The sequence below is a fragment of the Cygnus atratus genome, chromosome 6, assembly GCF_013377495.2.
Source record: "Cygnus atratus isolate AKBS03 ecotype Queensland, Australia chromosome 6, CAtr_DNAZoo_HiC_assembly, whole genome shotgun sequence".
NCBI classification, from domain to species: Eukaryota; Metazoa; Chordata; class Aves; order Anseriformes; family Anatidae; genus Cygnus; species Cygnus atratus.
Window position 1 is genome coordinate 38,878,678 of NC_066367.1, and position 22,524 is coordinate 38,901,201.

Genomic DNA, 22,524 nt, shown 5'->3' on the forward strand with positions numbered 1-22,524 from the left:
GGGGGTTTGCACTCGTGCCTGTGGCTCGTGTGCTGCTCTGCTGGTCTGGGTCTCAAGCGCTGCAAGGGAACCTTCAGGAGAGGGTTTCTGTCGCTCCTTTTTACAAAGGAAAAGTCTTTCGAGTGTTTCCGTTGTTATTAGGCTTTGCAAATATGTATAAAAATAACACTGTGAACCCTCCCAGCGCTGCTGCCATCCTTGGAAACACGGAAGGAGGGAATTTTGCTCGTCCCGTGCCTCTTCGGAGGTTCAGAGACTTGCAGCACAAACCCCAGCCCCGAGCTCAGCCGAGCAGCTCAAGCCAGCCCAACGGAGAGGCGCGGGCTGTGCTGGGATACAGACATCGCAGTGACACCGCGGGGCTCCTGCCCCAGCCTCATTAGCGGGGCAGAAAAGGCAGGCTAATTAGCTGGAGCTGTGCTCAGCGAGGATGCCCAGCGCCGTGTGGAGGACGGGAGCCAGCCCGGGCGGCAGGAGGGCTGTGCCCGGGGGTCCCCAGCTGGGAATTCGGCGACCCGGAGCAGAGCCCCCGCACGGCTGGGTGCCCCCCCGGTTCTTGTTGGCAGCGTGCTTTTTGTGCTCGCCCGCGTGTAGGGAAGTAACGCGGCCTCAGGAGGAGTGCGGTGCAGGTTAGCGGTGCTTGTCCCACACCGGTTCTTCTGACGCAGATTGCACTTTCGTGCGTGACCAAACGCGCCTTCCCTTTTTCCCCCTTTTGTGATGAGTCCTCCTTCACCTCTTCCTAGGCTGGTGGCGACAGCAGGTGGGTGGGGGCAGGCAGCTGAGTCCCCGGCTCTGCTGTCCCGGCGTTGTCCCCGTCCCCGTCCCCGTCCCCAGCAAGGGCAGAGCCTGCCCGTGCTCCTCCTCGCGCGCCGCGAGCGCTCCCCGCGCCAGCCAAGGGCTGCAGAGGTGCCCGCACCAATTTGCATGCGGCGCTTGCTCCTGTTAATGCTTCCTGGTGAGTCGCTGCTCTAAGGAGGAAGAAAAGCCCTCCAAACAGATGTAACCAGATCCCCCGAATCCCTGCGATAAATACCGTATGCGCTAACGTTCAGTTTTTGCTCTTGAGGGGCTGGTACCTCCTTGGCTCTGTGCGGCTCTGCAGCAGGGCTACCTGCGGGTGCCCGCGCTGCAGCGGGGAGGTGGCGAGGTGGGCTCAGGATTAATTCTGCTCGTCCCCTCGGCACCGTGCCGCCCCAGAGCCTTTGCTAGCACACGCTCATTTTCATGCAGTGCCACGCTGGGCTCCTGCGCGAGCTGTTTAACCTCGTTGGCATGCCGGGGGCTGCCCGGGCTCCCGGCGTGGGAAGCGGCGGAAAGTCAGAGCTGGATTTAACAGCGAGGTCTTCATCCCGGCGGTCCCGAAGAGCTCCGGCTGCCGTGCGTGCCCGGGTGACTTGGGTGTTAAAAAAAAGGGAATTTCGCTTGTGCTCGGTGGTGCTCCTGCACGTCCGCGCCACTCGGGGTGTGCAGGAGGCTGCGTGGGTGACAAATCGGTGTGCCTCCGGGTGAATGCGGCGCGCACCGGGGGCTTGCTCCCAGAAAAGAGCCTCCCTACGAACGCCTGTTTTCAGGCCCGCGGTTCGCTCGGCGGGTGGTGCTGAGCTCAGGCGTGCTCTGTCCCGGCGCTTGCGGCCGGCAGCCGGCTCGTCCCGCCCGGGCTCTGCAGGTCGAGGTGCGTGGTTCCTGAGTCGGGGGTTTGTGAAACACTCGAGTCCAGCTTCCTCCTCCGCAGCCGTGGCAGCTCTCCGAGGCTGCCTAATTAACAGGCCGTTCGTTGATGGTCAGCGACCGAGGACGGCGGCTCTGGCTCAAGGACACGGAGGAGGAGCAGCCCTGGGAGCCGGCCTCCATTTCCCTGGGGAGGGCTTGGGACTGCGGTGGGCGCCCGTGGTGCCGCCCGGCGTGCTCGCTCAGCTTTTCCACGTGAGCTGCCCTGCTTCGTGCCGGGGTTACAGCTGTAAATGATGAGTGAGGCAACGTGCGAGGGCTCTTGTGAGCACACACACCTGCGCGTGGCTTTCCATCGCTGCTGGAGGCAGAGAGGCTCGCCGACAGCCCGGCTCCCGGGGTGTCTCTCTCGGTAGGCCTCGTCCAGACGGTGCTGGGCGGGATGGCAGACTTTAGGAATGATTTAGGGAGGAAGCGCTGGTGGCCTTGTGGAGATGGAGACAGGAGAAGCATTGTCCTGGGCCTGACCTGTTCAGCGTGTGCCATGGCTGCACTGTAATGGCAGCAGACAAGCAGCAGCGAGGAGGGCTGCCGGAAGAGACGGGAGGTTGGTTTTCTAGCAGGAGTCATTTTGCTGTTTCTGTGCACTCGAGTGAGCTTGCAGCCCCCGTGCCCCTTGTGCAAAAAGTGACGCAGGTACCCAGGCAGTGCAACCAAACCCCTCCGCACCGTGTGCCAGCCCGTCACCCGCTCTCCATCGCGGTCACCGCCGAGCCCAGGCCCTGACCCAGGGGTGGCAGCAAGCAGGGGGACCTGGGTGTCACCTGCTGTGCCCACGGGGCCACCAGGCCCAGCCTCACCCTGCCCGGGGCTCCTCCTGCTCGCCCCTCTGCTCCCCTGACGCAGCTCCTCGCTGCGCTGGGCTCAGCTCCCCGGCGCTCAGAGCCCTCTGCGAGCGGCCTGCTCCTTAATGGGGGTTAATCAAAAGAGCATTACCGGTTAATTTGGGGCTCTTGAAGAGCGGCAGAGCCTTCTGGAAAGGCATTAGGTAGCTTAGCCTCCTTTTTCTTCCCCTTCTCTTGCTGATATTTACAGCGTCAAGGTCAGAACAAGAGAACTGCAGGAGGGGCACGGGAGGGCCGCGCGCTCCGAGCTTGCTTGTGGGGGCAGGAGCAGGGAGGCACTTGCCGTTCTCCTGGGACGGCATTTCCCAGGAAAGCCGCTCTCATTCTCCCGGTGCGTCCTGTCGGGACGGTTGTGCAACAGCCCCGCCGCCCTCTGTTAGCTGACTTCATTTCTCAGCGCCATGACGAAGCCCAAGGGGCTTACAGCGCGGCGGGGCGGATTTTCCGCCGGCCTGCACCGGGCGCGTCCCTCGCCGGGCGCAGGCTGACGGCGGCCCGCCGGGGCCGGGAGCCTGCAGGAGCGGGGCTGCAGCGCGTGCTGGGACCTCGCGGGGACGGAGCTTTTGCAGATGCTGGCGCGGCTTCCACGTGCTGCAGGGAGCCCAGGCAAAGCTCATCTATGGCTCTGCCCTAGCTGGGGAGCAGGCCCGGGGTAAAATGGGCGTACGGGGTTTCGTTCGTTCCCCAGTGCGTTGGTGCGAGACGCGGTGCCCTCCTGCACCGCAGTGCCCGAGGCAGAGCGCCGGTGTCACCGCACAGCTTGCTCCCCGCCGAAGGGAAAGCGCCAGGATTTAGCTCAGGGAGGGAGATTTACGGCCAGGTAGCAGGCAGCTTGCACAGCATAAGCTAGACGGTAATAAAAAGTGTATGCATTCATCAAATGTAAACATGACCTCAGTTTTGCTAACACCTGCGGATTTTCTCCACCTCTTTGGCAGCGAGGGGGGGATTTTAGGAGGCTTCGGCGGTGCCGTCACCTAAACGGAGCTGTCTGGCTTCTCACTAAGCTCTGTGGGTGCCCTGCTTGCCTTGCAGCGCCTGCTCCAGAAGTGCCCAGCAAGTCCCGCTTCGTGCCAGCTGGCGCCCTGGGTGCTGCAGGTGCCTCGGGATCACCCGCGAGACTCCGCGGAGCAGCAGCCGAATCCTGCCCCGAACGGCTCGCGGCCGTGCTGAGCTCCAGCAGGAGATGTAACGCTGCGGGGCAGTGCCCTGTCATGTTTCTGGTTCGAGTTTATCAGCGCTCATCAAAGGGTTTTTTCATGAAATATGAGCGTCTTCTGTTTACACTCTCCACGTACCGCACTCTGGAAGTCACGAGGCTGATATCTCGCGGGGTTAGCAGGTGAACTATCTCCAGGATTACAAAATTAAATTAGAAACGTGTTTGTGGATAAACAAAGGCCATTGCAGTACGTGTCGTTGTCAGGTGAGAAAAGCAGTGGGACTCGGGAATGAAGGCGACCCTGGAAGTTTGGCTGGGGCTGGAGAGAAGCCCTCAGCTGGCAGGCTGCAGCGAGCCCCCGTGGTGTGACTCGTCTCTGTGACCTGCACGTCCTGCTGACGAGGAGCCGGCCGGTAAGGAACGAAGCTGCGAATAAAAAAACAAAATGAAAATGCATTCATTGCACTGGGTGTGAGAGCGATAAGGGGCGACGCCCGTGCTTCGTCTGTAGGTGCCCGTGCATGTGTGCTACCAACGGGACGTCTCCAAAAGTTCGCTGATCATCTCAGAGGTTAAAAGTGGCATCCCGAATGGCCCCATCGTTCTCCAGCATTTGAGCAAGTACCTTGCACGTGCAAGCCTCTGCCTTAAATACCATTTTTTGGGTTCCTGTCTGAGCGTGACGTCAGGCAAGGCGTACCACGGATGACTCAGTGGCTTGCTGTGGAGGTTTATTGGAGGTGGATTAGAAGCAGTGCAGCTTTCTAGGCCGGGGAAAGACGGAATCTATGCAGCATGAGTGACTCCGGTGCGCGCTGGAAACTTCAGCGTGCTGAGCATAAGCAGAAGCCCAGAAAATGTGGTTAGGGCTTTATTTGGAAAAACTAACCTAGCAGAAACTTTTATGGGAAAGCGCGAGCACTTACTGGTCTAGCACCGAACTTGAGGGCCCGTGTTGGGAAGGCTGCAGTAAAAGCGTTTAAAGGACAAGCAGAGCCGTGCAGCCGCTCGGTTGCGGTGTGCTTCCCGAGGGGAGGTTTTGGCAGGGCTTTGTCCCGTGTCCCAGAGCTCAGGAGGGTTCGCCTCGCAGCAGACCCGGGGGCAGCACTCGGGGCCGACTCTGCCTGCACTAACTCCTCCTTTATATTTCATGCCGAGTTGTCTGGCAGCCTGTGCGCGCTACATGAAAGCTAACGTACTGCTCAGTTTGACATCTGTAGGGCTGTGCAGTCTCCTTCTCGTGGTGGAGGACGAGCTGGGAGGCCGAGGAGAAGGGGAGCAGGAGCTTCCCGGCGAGGATTACCGGGCTGCAGACGTGGGCAAGGTCAGGACACGGCAAGGACAGCCTGTGGCCGTCCAGGAAGGGAACGGGCTTTGTTTACAGCATCGTCTTTTTGCAATCCATTTCCCAAATAAAACAAAATAACCTGAGTAAAAATGAAGGCGGTTATTTGGGTGATGTGGAGCCGTGGTGACTGTGCACAAGGCAGGAGCGGTGGCCTCCTTTTCTCCAGGGCGCCGCTTTCCCAGGGGAAGAAATGCCGAAACGGCTGCAGCGGGGGGCAGCGAGGGGACCACAGGACCCCGTGCGCACGCATCCCGCACGTGGACGCCGGGCATCGCCACCGACGGCACGCCTGCCATGGGCAGCTTGTCTGCGGGAGCCTGCCCTGGAGCAGGGTTGCTGCTTCCTACACGTCTTGTTTCTGCTTACTTGCTTTCAGTCGCCCGCGTGGAGCTTTTGCCAGCTTGTTTTGCAGGCTGCTTTTTTTCTTTTTTTTACAAAAACACGGTTCCTTTAAAAAAAGAGGCCTTAAAACCAGCCTTGTTCTGCCTTCTCTCCTGAAGGCGAGACCCCATCGGTCGGTAGGGAGCCGAGGTGCCTCTGCAATCCCATTGCTCGGGCAGCTTCATAAAAGCCCCCAGTAAAATGGCTGTGAACTTCCCATCACCGAGGAGGGCGTCGCGGGGGCGTCGCCGCGCGGGCCCCAGGGCTTGCGGCACAGCGCGGCCTTGTTCGGGGACCGGCTGCGGCAGCGCGGCCCCTGCCCGGTGTCCGCGGACCCGCACGGGTTGGTGTGGTGGGTCAGAGCGAGCACGGAGTTGTACTGAGCGCGGCAAGTTGCCTCACGGTGCGCGCAGCCGATGGTGTAAAGAGAGGGTTCTCGCTTTTCGGCGCTTTGCTTTACCTGCTTGTTGCAGGCGTTCCTGAACGCCTTGGCGGGACCCCTCTCCCTGCAGCAGCCGGCCGCGGGACGCGGACGTGGGACGGGGCACCGCCAGGCTTCCTCATGTGCAGCCCTGCCGCAGCCAGGGCACGTCCCATGTGCCGTCGGCCGCTCGTCAGCACCGAGCCCGTCCTGGTTGTGTTCCCTCGGGGTGCTCTCGGCCTTCCCGGCCACGCTGCGGCTCTGCCCTGTCCTTGACCAAAGTATTTGCTCAGCTGATCGTCCAGTCAGATCCCGCTGCCGAATACTTGGAGCCTGACACCTCGGCACTGAAAGGCAACAGGAAAAAAAACACTTAAGGATATGTGAAAACGAGACTGGTGAAACGTCAAAACTCAGGGCTAGCGGTTTGAAGGCACGTGGTTTTTAGGATTAGTCATATGATGGCGTGTGTGTGCTTGTGCGCCACACGTTTTTACCAACTCTTTTATTGTCAACCCGGGCAGACGTGAAATAAGGTAGGAAGAGCCTTGGGGGTCAGTTGTAAGGGGCAGAGCGGTCCTGCTGTACGAAGAATTTCTCATTGCGGCTAGAAGTCACACACTTGTGGTTTACGTTGGCTTGCCATGCGCCTCTTCTGCTGGGTTCCAGTGGTGCCTGCAGTAGTCAGACCTGTGAATATTTCCAACGTAAACCCGAGTTTATAGCTCGCCTGTAAAAATTCCCTTGGGTTTGAAGCTTGGCGTATGGGAGCCTTTTCTCGTGTTTACATTTTTACGTATAACAAGCTTTCAGATAAATTGCTCTCGCTGCTCATCAAGTACATGAGTGTGGAAGAGAGGGAGGTGAATAGCTCGCAGGTCTTTAGAAGTGCTTATCGCTTACGGTCGATTCGCTGCTTACGACTTCTTTTTGTTTGCTTAGTCCGAAGGCGTCCGGTGTACCTCGTGGAGAGCCTCATCCTCTTGAGCTTTGGCTCACTGACACGGAGATCTTTTGTGAAATTAGCTTTATTAAAAGGGTAACTAACGTATTCCTTGGTCCAGGACATGTGGAGGGGTTTACTGATGACCACCTGGAGGTGGCGTGGCCGTGGCTCGGGGCATTACCTGCCCACGTCACAGAAGTCCTCCAGGGGTGGAGGCAGCACCGCTTCTCTAGTGCACCACAGTGGTAGTGAAGCAGTTGGCTTTTCTCCCTGTTGTCCCTGACTTCGTTTGTTTTTCTTGGTTTATTCAGGCCCTTGACATTAGTCAAATGAACGTTTTGTTTCTAGACCAACATCAGTCAGAGAAGCTGCTGGCCTGCGGGGTTTCCTCTGCGTCCTAAGACTGAACTGAGGTGGCCGTGGGGTTTTTGTTGCCTTTTAGCTTTTATTCCTTGTCTGTTGTGAACGTGTACAAACTTCACCCCTCTGGGCAGCCCGTCCCCGCAACTGCCCTTGAGGGAGCAGGTTTTAAGGGGAATTTTTCTTAGGTTTTAAGAGGAATTTCCCGTATTTCAGTCTGTGCCCCCCGTAAGTCTCACCATATTTTGTTCTGGTGTCTGGGGACTTCTATGTGTATGTCTGGGTGGTGGTGGCGTTCACAGTTTGTCCTGTTTTTTTCTGGACATGTTGAAGTAGATCAGTTCAAATACCCATATGCATTAGCATAAAAACCGAATAAAATGTGTTCGTATGGGTTCGTACATAGGGGAAGAGGTGCGATCATACAGAAGAAAACCATTCAAGCTTCCGGTGAATTGAGGCTTTTTAGTTTGCTTGGTCAGGGGCATTTTTGTGCTACCCTCCGAATTTGGCTGCGCAGTTACAGGTTTCTATGTGATACGCATTCTTAAAGTGGTAGGTTGAGAAAGGGGTTGCTTTCTCTGTTGTGTTTCATGTACACCAGTGTGAAAAATGAAGCTAACCGGATGTTTCAGAAGTGCCCTTTCAGCTCAGTACGGCGGCGCTAGGAGGGTACGAGAAGAAGGGAGCACCTGATAGCATCATCCCCACAGCTTCCCCCCGCCACCTAGGGTGGGAGAAGGCCTCTTCCTGTCCCAGGAGGGCTTGTAGCACGGTGGGATCTTCGGCTGCTTTCAAAACTCCAGTTAGAGGAAATTTCTCTAACCGCCTCTTTTACTGCTTTGTTGAGAGCTCGCAGCTTTTCCCCGGCGAGGCTGACCTCGCAGCTTGGCTGTGAAGAGGGCGGGAGCCTTGGCGGCTGGGAAGGTTAGCAGCGAGGCGGTGGGAGGCGATGCATGACTCCCGTCCTCTGCAAACCGCCTCTCCTCCTTACAGAAGGAGCACAGGACGGTGCTCCGAAATTCTCCGGGGGTGCGTGGGTAGCACTGCTCTCGCTTCATCACCCCGCTGCCTGCGGTCACCGTGTGAGCTCCTGCCCCACGTCGGCTGTTTCGGGGTGCTGGGGCAGCGTGTGCTGGGGGGGCAGTCGTGCGGAGGTACTGCGGTGTCCCCAGCAGGCATGGACAGGATGCCTCTGATCCTCCTGCCGTGATTCGGCTGCAGGAGGGGGTTCGGTGCAGGTACGTCGGGGCTGACTCCTCCTGTGAAGCCAGCGCTGTGCGACACAGCCCCGGGGTGTTTCGGAGAGGAGATTTACGCCTTGGGAAGGAGCGTGGCCTCTGAACTGACCGTTCTTTACAGCTGCTTTTATGCTGAGACTGTGCACTCACCGTGTGTGCACGGATGGGTTGTGGCAGCCACTGCTGGGTGCTGCTGTCCTTCGCTTTAGTTTCTCCTTTGGAACAGTGACCGATAAGCAGCCGTTCGGTTCTGCTGCCAGCTCCGCGGCGTTTGTGCTTAATTCCGTAGGGACTGTACCGAACAACATCATGAGGGGATGATGTTCTCAGACACGACACTAGGACGTCTTTAATTTCGGATTATCGGTTTGCCGTATGAGTAGCGAGTGCGCTTGGACGAGCGAGTGCAGCGGTGGGGTGTGCTCGCAGCCATCTGCCGGGACGGGTGAGTCAGCCGAGAGCTGGGCTCCGCAGCTTCTGCAGCGTGGAACTGTTCCTCAGCGGTGAATTAATGAGGTTTCAGCTTTTCCAAAATCCGTAAAGTATTAGTCTGGGTCTGAGCTTCTGAACGGCATAAACAGCCCTGTGGTAGGAGCGGCCGTCGTTTGCCACCAAATCGTTCGAGATGCTTCTGGGATGGAATTTCAGCGGCGGATGTCAGAGGCATCGTGACTGCCCAGCGAGACCCGGCTGGGCGTGTGCTTCTGCTGCCAGCTCTGCACCGTTTGCTGGCAGTGCCAGGACCGAGCTGGGCTCCTGGGAATGCGCGTGGCTGCCGCAGGGTAGGGGCACGAGGGGCACGAGGGGCTGTTCGCACGGCAGAGAGTGGCCACGTCCCAGTGCCGGGTGGAAACGCAGTGTGAAACCTGGACGTCTGGCTGTTGTTGGCCTTCCTTGTCTGCCGGGGAGCCTCGGGTGTTGGCCCAGACTCCTGGGCCTCAGTTCCCCTGTTGGAGCCCTGAGGTAGGGGTCGCTGAGCAGCCTCGCCAGGCCACCGGGGTGCGTGTGAAATCGCTGGGCGGGATTAAAGGCTCGGTCTCAGTTTTTTCCGGCCCTGGTTCTTGAGACGGAGCGCATCCTCATTGCCGCTGCTTCTTAGAGGAGGTTGTAAATCAGGTTTGAAGCTTTATGGGGAAAAAAAACCAAATGTGTAGGTGTTTGTAGCTGGACACCGTGCCTGAAGGCACTCCTGGGCCTGAGGTGCAGATGTCAGCGACTCACCTGGCACTGAAGGGCCCGATTCTGCCCTTCGAGGTGCTTTCCCTGCAGGTACAGGGCATGGTTAGTGGCAGAAAGGGCTCGTCAGTGGCAGCATCCGTATTTTTAGATCAAGGAACCGTTTAATAAGAAAAAAAAAAGGGAGAAGGAGTAATAAGTACATTTAATTTTAGCATGGATTCCTCATAAGGTCAACACACCCAGAATTGCTTCACTCGCTTCCAGCTTTCCTAAATAAACACACCAGAGCGGGGCTGAAAGGTGAGGTCGTGCAGAAAGTTACAAAAAGCTAAATTTTCGTATTGTACAAGAATATTTAGGGCTGGTTTAGTGTCTGGGTCCCGGAGTGAAATTTTAGTACTGCACAGAAATACGGAGGGGCGTTTCAGTAGGCAGCCGTCAGCAGGGAATTTGGTTCCTTTCTGATCCTGGTTTCTGGAGGGACCCGGGCACCTGGCAGTGCCAAGAAGTGAGCCTGGATCCACTGAAGAGCCCGGGTTTTCTTCCCAGGCTCTCCCCAGCCAGGAAAGGCGCCTGCTTTCTTTCAGTTTTACGAAGTCGGGAGGTATGGATTTGACTTATGGACCAATTTTGGATTTACTTCGTAAGAACTCACCAGACATTAATAAAAGCTTAAAATAATTCAGACTGTGCCTTAAAACAGTCCTGACCATAATGCAGAAAAATGAAGATTGCAGCTCATCATTGTGGAGGCAACGGAGATAAAACCGGGAGAGCCGGAGGTGAAACGCGGTGGGACGTGGCTGTCTGCAGGCTGCGAGGGCTTGAGGAGTTTAACTGAGGAGCTGGAGAATAACCTCACGTTAGGAAATTCCAGGTGAGGATAGGGGGTCCTTGAAGTCTGCAGTTGCTGGGGTAATGAGCAAAAGTTTGATGTCGGTATGTAAATCTGAATCTCATTTACAAAGGCCGAGAATATTGCTTTATGTGTATTAAAGCCCTCAGCTGTTTCATCGATGCTACCACGGAGCCAAAAACTACAGAGGTTTGCTTTTCTCTCTCGCGAGTGGTTGTGCAAATCAGAAATAATCCCAGTCGGAGGAAAGGCAGAAGGAGAAAGTGCGCGGGGAATTAGGTCGCAGGAATATAAGCTTCTCTGTCGCGTCTCAGCGAGGGATTGGCATTAACCTGCGCCCTGCCCTGCCACCACGGGCACTGCGGCTTGGCTTGAGGATACATTCACTGAATTGAAATTTCATGTTACCATTGCATCCCAAATTTTAAGGCTGGCCCCAACCAACGTTTCAGAGCACAAGCTACGGTGATGCAGAGTTCAAAGGCTGGGAGCCAGCACCGTGCACCTCCCTGCAGAGCTGCGGCCAGGCTGAGCCCTGCGGGATGCGGCCGTGCCCCCAGGGCTCCTGGGCACCCCGGGAAGCTCCAGGGAATAGCAAACGTTTTTTGTTTTTTTTTTCTCTTGGAGGCTGGTGAAAACTTCACGTGTTTTAGGGGTAGCTGCGCTCTAATTGGCTTACTAAAGCATTCAGGGCCTTCCGTGTGAGCGGGTGGATTAGGAGGACTCTGCCGTGTTCGAGGCTAGCACATTAATGTCGTGATTCATAAATAAAAGGGATTTGGACTTCAAGGTGATAAGATTAATAAGAAAGAGCAACAGCCTAATGCCGTTAATTAGCAATGCTTATGCCTTTGAGTCCCTCAAACTGCTGCTGCATTTGTTTTCCAAAACATTAAGCCTTTTAATTCTCTCTAAAACGAGGAGTAAGTCACAAAAAGCAGACTTCGCCCCTCGCCCCAGCAGCGTGTGGCTCGGTGCCGCCGGGACTTGCAGTGCCACCCAGACCTGCGGCCACGTGCCAGCCCTCCCAGTGGCAGACATCGCTGGAGCCACTGGGTGTTGTGACATTTCTGTGACAGGAGCTGGTTCGGCCCCTCCTTTCCAGGTATTTCTGTTCCCAAATTACCGCGTCCCCAGGGCGCTTTGGCCCTGGGTGGCACCTGGCCTGCTGCTGTAGCGTTTCCTGTGCGTAACCCTGACCGTGTGCCCCTGCGCGTCCTGCCTGTGCTTTTGAAGGTGCCCTCCTTGTAAGGGGTTCCCTTTTTTCTTATAATGCACTTCTTGGTCCTGAGAGATGCAAGCGAACCAGCCAGCCTTGGGCCGCACACCCGGGTGATGCACCCCGTGGGGGAGCCTCGTGTTTTGGGCCCTGAACAGGGTTTCAGTGCCAAAACCCACAAGCTACACTGTTCGCCCAGTGAATTCAGGTGCTCCGGCACCTCAAAGCCTAGTTTGGACTCTCGCTGTCACGCCGATTCAGATAAAATCATCAGGAAATGGCCAAGGGAAGGCAGCCGTGTGCGAAGCGTGTTCGGGTGGAACGAGGCCGGCTCTGGACAAGTCTGGGTACGCAGCGCGTTGCCGAAGCATCTGGCACGGGCTTCGGAGACGCTGCCGGGGGTGCCAAGTTGGACAGAGCCGAGTTTTGTTTAATAGGTTAAAAATATATATTTCCTTGATGCGCTGCTGGTTTTATTTTTAACTCTTAAGCAATTTAATATTTTGTAGGCCTGCTAGTATTTCCCCCAGTTTTCCATCTGCTACTGTGATTAATTCGAGTTCTAGCTTTCTAATGCCAGTCTGGAGCAAACGAAATGGAAACCTTACCTATATTACTTGGCACGCAGCGGTAGACATGAATAACTTTGGAATTTGCGGGGAAAAAGAGAAGTTATGCGTGTGTGGAGCCAAAATAGGGTTGGAAGCCGGCCCTTGCAGACAGCAGCGCTGCGTTGGGGTCTGGCTGAGTTATTTCTGGGGGTGGTTGTGAAGGTGCTGGTGGAGGAAGAGGGCGGCTCGCCTGCAGGAGGCAAAGCCAGGCGTGGAGCACATCTCCCGTGCCTCGGGTGCTGGCGTTACACCGGCTGGGGATGTGGGCAGGAGGGGGGATGCCGGGGGCATCCCCTCTGGGCACAGCAGGGGCTTCGGGTGTATCAGCAGTGGTTGCACTGTCAAAAGCCTTCAGAGCATGAGCGGTAACGAGGGTAAAGATGGGGAGAGGAATTGCAGGCCCTAGACCTGTAGTTGGCTAAAAACCGCCGGTATGTGTGAAGCCCACAGCCATAGGACCTGGCAGGGGCTAGGAGGCATCTGTGAGTCACTGCCCCGGTCCGCAGGGAGCAAGAAGCGCAGGCTGCTGGTGCATTTGGCTAATTATGACTGGAGTCAGAACTATTGCAAGCAGCGAGGTCAGGCCGAGCCAGCTCGGTAGCCTTCTCTGCCGTGGTTCCTGCTGTAACAGCGAGGGGCTGTGCAGTTAGATGCAGCGCGCTTGGGTTTCGGAGAGCCGCTCGACAGAGCGCCGTGCATAAACGTAACACAAATGTGTTGCTTCCCACCGAAGTCAAAACACCCCGGCTCAGCAACTCGTTCTCCAGCAGGGGACGGCTGTTAATAGTGAGAGCAGCCGAAGAGCAAGGAAACGAGGGGTGCTTGGAGCGTGCTGCTGGGGGAGGCTGTGCTGGGGCTGCGGGAGGGCAGAGCCAAGGCCGGGGCTCAGGAGCCGGGAGAGCAGCTCGGCGGGTGCCGGGGCGCGGAGGGGAGGACGTGCGCGGTGCCCGAGTGTGCCTGCGTGATGAACGGAGGGCCTGGGGCTGCGGGTGATACTTCCCAGTAGACGAGTGCCATTTGATCCAGCCCTAAGGAAGCCCTTCAGACCGATCGTGCATAGCACATACAAGGTAATGCCAAGCTGGCTCCGGCGGTGTGAGGAGCCCCAGCCCAGTGTGTTCCCTCCTTACCGCGCCAGCGATGGGTCCAGCGGTGCAGTCGGCAGCAGGAGCAGCTTCCTTCCCTGTCACCTCCCAAAAAGGGAGGCGGAGAGCTTGAGGAGCCGCTGGAGGTGACCTGCAGGCGCCTGCCATGGCCGAGGCTCCCGTCCCTGTGTTAGGGGGCTGGCACACAAGCAGACCGCAAAGCTGCTGTAAACCCACTAATAAGCAGTAAGTGGGCACGAGCCATGCACCGCGTATGGGCAGGGGTTGAAGCCGGCCGTACGCACTGTATTCGGAATAATTCTGCCTGTCAGACCAGGGCCATCTAAAGTAAATTGCAGTAATTGTTGGAATACACGAGACGGTTATGTGCAGCAGAAAGATGCGGAGTGAAGGAGTTCACATTTCGGGATGAGATCAGATTTAACTCATTTCGAAATGAGCTCACACCAACCTGCTGCCTGGGTCTTGTTTTCCCTGTTTCGGGCCCTCGTCCACGCTGAGCTCTTGCCATGACTGGATTCTGCAGAGGTTTCCAGGCAGGTTTCTTGTCCGAGCGCCAGCTTGGTTCGGTAAGCTGATTAGGTATAACAAGATGGCAGTTTGACAAGGCGTGCATTGCAGGTAAACAGCGAAGCTTTTCCTGCAGCTGAGATGTGGTGGAGCTCTGAAATGTGTTTGCATCCTCAGAGGTAAGGAATGGCACTTGAAAAAGCCCCAGGACAAATACCAAGAAGTGCGTTAAAATGATAAGTAGAACTGATAAGGTGTGTGCTAAGAGACTGAGAGAGGAATCAAGGGCAGATAGGATCGCAGCCTATAAATACTGTCAACATGACAGCATGGATGAGCAAAAAGAAGAGTATTTGTTATCTGATAGAAAATAAGCTTTGGGAAGAGCAGTCATTGCAGCTGCAGGTGACGCTCATCCGTTGGGGTGGAGGTAGATCAGGTCCTGTGGGAGAGCAGCAAGCGCATCTGCAAGATGCAGGAGGCCAGATGAGCTGGAGACCTGTTTTCCTTGCCTTCCTCGGGGATCCTGCACAGACCAGGAGGTCAGAGTGCACCGGAGGGGCCTCGGGTGTCAGAGCATTCCCGGCAGGAAGAGACGTTCGCAGCCACACCAAAGATTTCAAAAGAAATCTGCACTGGGGACGGGAGCGACTGCGCTCCACGCCGGCAGGGCTGGTGCTGGCGGAGCACGGCCGTGGAGGGAGGTGGCTGCGGTCCTGCTGGGGCTGCCCGGGGCTGTTCCCAGCCAAGGGGGACGTGGGCACGGAGTCGAAACCTGCGTGGGTGCTCCCTCCATGTGCCGGGATGCGGTGTGGGGGTGTCGGTGTCAGATCAGCAGCCACCGCCAGGTCAGCTCTCGGCTTCCTCGTCCCGGCTTTAACCCGGCTTGTGCAACGCCTGCTGGCGCTGTCAGTGCTGCGCAGCCTCGCAGCGGCGCGGTGACTGCCCCTATGGCAGCGTGCAGGGGCTGGGACGTGGTGCCAGCGCACGCGTCCCCGTACCCGCCTGTCCTGTCGTGGTTCGGCTCGACCAGCCCAGTGCATTTCTGATGAAGTGCTTCAAAAATACCGATCCCTACTGCGTAACCACTTAACGTGCGCATTGAAATTCCTCGGTTAATGCTCCATCACGTGCCCAGGACTTCCCGTGTGCCACTTGTGTCCAGGTGTGGCTGTTGCGGTCACAGCGTGACCCTGGATCCTGGCCATTGCTGGGGTTTCTTTCAGTTTAGGTGTAGTGTGCCCCTTAGGGTGGGTCCACCAGCGTACCCGCAGGCTGGACTGGTGCTCACAGGCTCTTGGGGGTGCTGACAGCAGCTTGGGCTGTCCGCGCCCCTCCTCTTCCATTAACTGCGATGGACAAATGGAGGATGTCCGGCCCCAGGCCGGCTCTGTGAGCCCAACAGTCACAGAGGGGCTCGGGGGTGTTTCCAAGGACCCCCAGGACAGGCTGGGTTTGACAAAGCTGTAAACCTACTGCACAGGCTGTGAAGGTGTGTCCTGCTACAGCAGAGTGTCTTGGTACCTAAACGTGGGTTTATTGATTACCGCTTCACTGCTGGAGTATTTATGGAGCAGCCTTTGATTCTGGCCTCGTTCTGTGCCTGTGGTGCTGCGGGCTCCCGTCACCTTTTTCAACTGAACCAGGGGAGCGCAGCGCCCGTCAGCGCTGGAGGCCCTGGGGTGCGGTGCTGCAGGGCCTGGCACCCCGCTCCGCTCCCAGCAGGGAGCCGGGCTCTGCAACCCAGTGCTCGCGTCCTGGGGGTTAATTCGGGTGACTCCGTGGCCAGACGGGTGTGCCGAGGAGAATGCGAGCTGCAGACGGAGAGGTGCTTCGTGGCCCTCGCGTTCGGGCACTTCGCCTTCCTGCGCTGCGCTCGGCCGATAGGGAGGCTCTCGAGACGCCGTGTTTGCAGAGCTCTCCTCAAACAGCGCGGCCGTGCCCTGCCTTTGGGACCTGGCCCTCGGGAAGGCTGCCCCGGGACAGAGCGCCCGCTCCGTGCTGCCCTGCCCCGGACCCCTCCCGTGCTGGGGTATCTCACCTGGCACCAGAGGGGACGGCAGGCGATGGGCATCGTCTGATGGGCATCAGCACAGGTGGTGGCGCTCGCAGCATCCAGGTCGTTATTTCTGCGCGTGCGAGTCACACACATCGCGGTGGGCAGCAGCGCTCCTGGCCCCGGCGGCTCTGTTACCCAGATACGGTTGCGTGCGGTGACATTTTAAAGCCTGAATGGTGTCCTGCTGTTGAAATAAAATGAAATGGCATTTCAGGACTTTTTCTGGAGAAAAGTGGCCTTCTGCAGCGCCCAGCGTGCCGCTGGGTTGGGCGCTTCCCTTATCGACGTGCTCAGGCAGGGTAAGAGAGGGGGCAGAGGGGCCGTGGTGGGCGGCAGCGCTCCGGTCACTGCCTCCTCCTGCTTCCCAGCGCATCCCCGCAGCAGGAGAGGCATTGCTGGGCCCTGCCGTGTGACTCACTGCTGCTTTTGGGGCCAAAGACGACGTTGAGAGGGAATGTTTCTGAATAACTCTTGTCAACAGGAATTCACATAAAACAATTAGAGCAACCGCAGCCATGTTGTCTTGGTTTGCTCGTGTCTGACTCCTCCTGAGCCCGAGCCCGCTGTGGTCCCTCACGTTCGCTTTCTCTCTCCCTGCAGAATGCGATGAACTTGCCGCCCGACAAAGCCCGGCTGCTGCGGCAGTACGACAACGAGAAGAAGTGGGAGCTCATCTGCGACCAGGTAAGGGCGGCTGGGAGGGCTTTTAGCGGGCACCCTGATAAGAGCGTGCACTGGTGTTTGGGCAGCGCGCTCCCACGGCTTAAAAGGGGAGGTCGCAGAGGATTTGAATGGTTTCAAACACTCATTTGTTTGGCCTCGTGCTCCATTGTTGGTAACAACTCACGGAAGCCTTGTGCTGTGAACGTTGCTTAGTTTGCAAGGCAAAATCTTGAGCAGACCAACCCTCCGTCCCCTCCTGGTGAGTGCTTGGAGTTGGGTCTGTCTTGACCTGTGTAACGCCGATGAATGGTGTTGATCCAGTGAGCGTCTGGCTTTCCACGTCATGAGCCATTGTCGCAGCTGGCGCTAGCTGTCACCTTCAGCGAAACCCGAGTGGTGATGGTGAACTTCCCTTCGCCTGCACAGCCTGCACAGCACCCTCGGATTAAGCAGCACCATATGCTGAGGCATCCTTGGTGTCCGAGCTCTGCCGTGGAGTGCAGACTTGGCAGTGCTATGCAACAATTAACAGGTTGGCTCTGCCATGGCGAGTGAACAGAAGCTGCATTATGTAGAGAAAGTGAAGCATGGAAAAGGTAGGGTGTGCAGTTGTGAGCCAACAGCAAAATCGGGCTTGCCATAAACTTCAAAAGTAATGGCTAATGAAAATAATTGATCTGGGACTGACAGAGTAGGATGTTTCCTTGGAAAGTAAACACAGAGGTACCAGGATGAGAGTTTGGCAGAAGGTACAGTCATGCTGTGAGGTCAGGAACATCATAATAAATAGATTTGTGAGACATTTCCTTTTCATCCATTACAGTGGCAGAGCCTCTGATGAAATCCAATTACCCCAAAGTAAAGCTGAGTAAAGAATTGCTTGCTTTTTTCACGAGTTTTCTGTGCAAAAAAACTTAAGCATTGAGCTATTTAAAGTTTCACTTTAGCGAGACGCTGAACAAATTGCTTAATCTACTGTAAGTGATTTGTTTCTTCACGGCTGCTTGCTTAGAGCGTGCACATCCAGCGCGTGGACATGCACGCGCAGCGCCGCGCTCGAGGCTGAGTGCCGTGCTCGAGGCTGAGCGCCGCGCTCGCAGGGAGCTGGCAGCGGGCAGGCAGCAGCAGTGAGCTCACAGCCCCGGTGTGCACACTCCCACCGCAGAGCGGACCCACCCTCCGCAGCGCAGCTGCTGCTGATTCACTCCCGAGCTCTGCAGCAAGACGGGAGGGTCGGGCGGGTGGAAGCGCAGCGAAGGAAGTTTGCAGGGTGCAGTAATTGCATGGCTGACAGCTCCTTTCACAACACGCGCAGTGCTCCGCTCCCCGTTGCTCTGAGAAGGGGACGCAGCACGCAGCAAGAGCCTCGCTGGGACTGGAAGGTCCCGAGGGGAAGGGGGGTGACGTGTGCCACGTGTGTGACGTGTGTGATGCGTGCCATGCTTCCCGGGGTCCCGCAGTGCAGGGGACGAGCTCGGGCAGCGAGGGGCTGCGTATCCGTGATGGGTCGCAGCTGCCCCGACGTCCCTGGTGGGTGTTTGCCAGCCGCTCTAAACTGGAGCAGCGTGAAGCAGGTGTCAGTAAAAGCACTAATACAGCATATGGTGTGTGAAATATTTATATCTGCCCGTGTAATTACGGTACGTAGCCGAAAACACTTACAGGAACAGATTTTGTATGGAACGTGTAGGGTTTAATGTGGAAGCAAATGTCAACTATTTTCTATTGATATCAGCCATTAAACCTTTATTTTGGTTACTGAAGGACAGAGGATGTAAGTCAGTATAACAGTTTGCAGGCTTATCTCTTACCTTCCTGTGCTGGCGTTCAGCTTGTCGGAAGGGGAAAAGAACGGAAAGTTGCTCTTAAGTGGTATTTTCTAAGTGGTCTGCAAAGCAGGCCCTGGGCGTTTGACTGTGAAACATTTTGAGTCTACTAAAGGAGAGAATTCGGCCCAGAAAAGTAACTCTTACATTTAAAAAAGTGAGATTAAAAAACGTGGGCAGCTACTGGTCTCATGCTTAATAATAATAATAATAATAATAATAATAATTCAAATCTGCTTTGAATTAGGTTTAGGCCCTTTCTGGTGAGTCACTGTAAGGGTTGCTGGGCTGGCTGTGGGGACTCATCCCGGGTGGTATTTTCTGTTCCTTTGTCTATAAAACTTAGAAGTCATTTACACTTTGCTGTGGCTTTCCTGAAAGCTTGCTGCCCTGCCTCTCTGGCCTAGTGACCAAAGAATAAATTTAAGGAGAAGGAGAAGAGCGGAACCAGTATTCCTATCGCCACTCACACGTTTGCAGTGATCCTGATAGTGTGTCATCGAGGTGGGGTAGGCAGTGAGGCGACCTCGGTCCCAGGGGGAGCTACAAATCTAAGCAGGACAGGCAGGAGCTCGGGGAGGGTGCATGGGGAGGTGGCAGAAGCTCTCCCCGTGGTTGTGGGCTGGCAGGGAGTGTGACCTGGAGAGAAAACCCCGAGGAGCCTTGTTTGAGAGCTCCAGCCCTCGCTCTCCTACCCGGAGCATCCCTGGAGGGCGAGCCGGGGGTCGTTAGAGAAGGACAATTAATTCCCTGCGGCTGAGTGCCGGCTCTCCAGCCTGGAGGCCCCAGTGGCAGGCCCTGGGGGGAGAGGAGCAGTGCTGGGAAGGATCCAAGCAGGGAAGAGGATAACATGCCCGGAGATGATGAGCCACCCCTTTGGTTTGCTGCCTTCACAGAGAGTTCTGTTCGGTGGTACTCCGGGCATTTTTGTCCCACAGTGTGCGGTGAGGTATTAGAGGGGACACGGATGTTGAGGGCGAGGTTGGGAGCATCGTAGGAAGTTCTTCATTGCCCTCTAATGGCAAACCGTGGCAGGGGCAGAGAGCGGGTCCTCTCCCTTGGAGGAGCTGGATGGAGGTGTGTGGGGAATGGCGGGACCCGAGGTGGACGCGGTGTGACTGACACCCAAAATACCTTCACCGGGTTGTTTCTAGACCTCTCGCCCTTCTGTGGCGAGGCTCCAGAGGAGGCGGGAAGCGGCCTTTGGGCAGCATGGAGGCCTCCAGCAGCCCCCGGGTGGGCGGCCCGGGGAGAGCCCAACCACAGAAATGTGGAGTCTTGAGGTGATCCTGTCAAAGCCAAACTGCGTTCACGGTGGCCTGGGGAAGGATAACGTCTGAAACCAGAGGGACCCCGAGACTTGTGCTCATTTACACTCAGATTAAACAAGCTTTGACTGTAGTTGTCAGATTTAATGAGAGAAAAAGGTGGAGGTGCCTTCGGGGCAGGGTGCAGGCGGCTCTCCCGTGGGTGCCCGTGGGTCTGGGGGGTTCTGGGCAGTGTGACTGCCGGGTGGGACGAGGGGACACTGCAGCCCTGGGGGTTTGGCACAGATACCTCAGGTAGGCCCCTAACGTCCCAATGGGAACGGGATGAAGGGACGACGATCGAGAGGTGGCACCTCTGGCTGTATGTCACCGTGTGGTGCTGTTACCACCTTGCACAGGAGCTCTGGATTTTTTGACGACTGGGTGCTTTTCACAGTTTTGCACATGCCACAGTAGCCACTTACAGCTCTGAGAGCCTTTGCATAGAAAATACTTGTTTTGTATACCAGTGAATCTCTCCCCCTGCTTGTTTTTTGTCTAAAGAACCCACTGTGGGTAAAATCTGACACCCTGCCTGCTTACCTGGTGCATGAAAGCTAAGAATGAAACGAGCTAGCGAGGGTAGTAATAATAGCGTACGTTACTAATGCAGAAAATGTCCTGAATGTTTTTGGAAGCAGAAGATCTCTGGAAAAGCCACAGTTTCCTGGTTTCAGAATAAATACGTTTCCCAGATTTGGGTGAACAGGGGATGTATCGAGTTCTTCTTAGGATCACATTGAAGGGGAAACGCAGAAATCCAGCAGTTCCTCTTTGCTGCTGAAATCAAGCCCTCCACCCCCCTTTTTTGTATCCATCAGGAAAAGAAAGTGCTAATGCTGGAGGCTGCTGGTGAAAGAAACACAGGAGCAGTGTTGTGCTCCCCCAGTTCAAGCCTTTCCCTGAATTCCCGTCATTTATTGCTCCAAAGGGACGCTCTGGGGCTCGCTCATCTCAGCGTCTGGCAGCACTCTTACTTTTCAGCTCTTAGGCACAGTTCCCCTGCACAGAGCACCACTCCTCAGCAAGTTTTCAAGGAAGAAAGGGCCCTTTATTCTTGCAAAATTAATTTACATGCTAGGTGGCTGACAAAGGCAGGGTAGGGTTATTGTTGGTCCATGCCTTTCTCGTTTCAGGGCTGTAGGTAGAGTTAGTGCTCATGAGTCACGTAGTGGAGATAAAATAGGCGTTTTGTCGGGATTTATTAACTTTGTTGTGTCTGGTGGGCACAGCTCTGTGTGACCACGAGGGGAACCGGTAGTGTCCGAGTCCTGGTGTCACCGACTGGCTAATGCTGTGTGCTCAGTGAAATTCGGAGAGCTGAACATAGATTTTAAACTTTTTATGCGTGTGGTAAAAATCCCTTACCTCCCAGTTCAAGTAGCGTGAAACTCCTGGCCATATAAATTTTTATTTTGAAAGCAGATTTGGCCGATGAGCAATTACGGATTGCCAGAAGAGGAGAGGAGGAGAAGACAGCGAAAAGCTGTCTGAGTTTTTAGCTCATTACTTATGGTCCTTACGGAAAGTGAATTAGGCGTGGACAGCAGCTCCTCAGTGTTAGCCGGGGCGTGTGTTTGCCTCTCCGATGAAGTACATGCTCTCGAGAACACCAGAAGGAAAGGACCCAAGCTTTTCAGTGTGGGACCTGGTGAGTGAGTCCCAGGTGGCCGTCAGTGCCCAGCACCGAGCCCTTGCAGCAGGCGACATCTCAGCCCGAAGCAAGGCGGTCAGAGCTGGATGCACCGAGGCAGCAGTCAGTGCCGGCACAGGGCGACGCTGAAGGCTGGTCCCTCGTGACCTTCCAAGGCAGAAAAAACACTTCAAGGGCCAAATCTGCCCTTACAAAAATTTTTACTACCAGAATGTTTCCAGGACTAGCAGATGTTTGCCAGAAGTGGTTCTTACTCACTAGTTAGAGAAGAGCATTGCTGTTCATGGATAACCTCTCCACAGTCCCTCAACCCAAATAATTCTGCTATACAATAATGAGCAGCATTTTTTTAATGAATGTGCTGTAGAGATTATTGCATAAATACATAGTTATGGCTGGGTTTTAAGAAAACAAACAAAAATACACCTGCAATGCAGATATTACTAGTAGGTTTGCTCGTTGGGCCTCTTCGAGCAGCTCATTCTGAAGACTGCAGCTATTAAAACCGGCTGTTAGTGAGGACTTGTGTCACTGGAACAGGCGATGTCTGATTAGCAAATAAGAGAAATGAATCTAAAAGAGTAACATAGCTTTTCTAGAGGATTAGCTAGATTACCACATCAGTGCTAGGGAACTCCCCAGGCACCGTGGGCCCTGTGAAGCTGGAGACCCGCTGCTGCCCAGAGGAGCTGGCCTTGCGGCCGTGCCCGCTGCTCCCTGCGCTCCTGTGTCATCACTGCTCTTCGGCGACAGCCCCACTGCTTCGCTCCTTCCCTGGCAGGTGCAAACGGTGGCGTTTGGACATGGTTATCTAATGGCAAAGTGCTGGAGTATCTCCGGAGCTAATACAAAACTGCGTCGGGGGGAAAGAGAAGTGGTGGTGGTCTCCAAGGTTAGGATACCTCTGGTAACTCTTTTCTAGTCTGCCATGGGCCACGCTCTCATTTACAGCACAGTGCCGTTTTTGTCTGTCTGCCAGAGTAAAGAAGTTTTAAAATGAGTTAATGGGTGGAATTACTTCTAAATAACTTGTATTCCTGCCCACTGTAAAGCCATGGTTGGCACTGTCCTATGAGGGCTATAAGTGTAAACGCGAAGC

At 55.9% G+C, this 22,524-nt stretch overlaps 1 protein-coding gene across 5 annotated transcripts in view; it reads left to right on the forward strand.

Moving 5' to 3' along the window:
• Positions 1 to 22,524, forward strand: part of FMNL2 (formin like 2) — a 127,438-nt gene that overhangs the window by 45,690 nt on the left and 59,224 nt on the right. For all 5 annotated transcript variants that reach the window (XM_035566103.1, XM_035566102.2, XM_050711751.1 and 2 more), the window contains exon 2: positions 16,576 to 16,659. In XM_035566103.1, the coding sequence (XP_035421996.1) occupies positions 16,576 to 16,659 (84 nt within the window). The remainder of the gene's footprint in view (positions 1 to 16,575; positions 16,660 to 22,524) is intronic.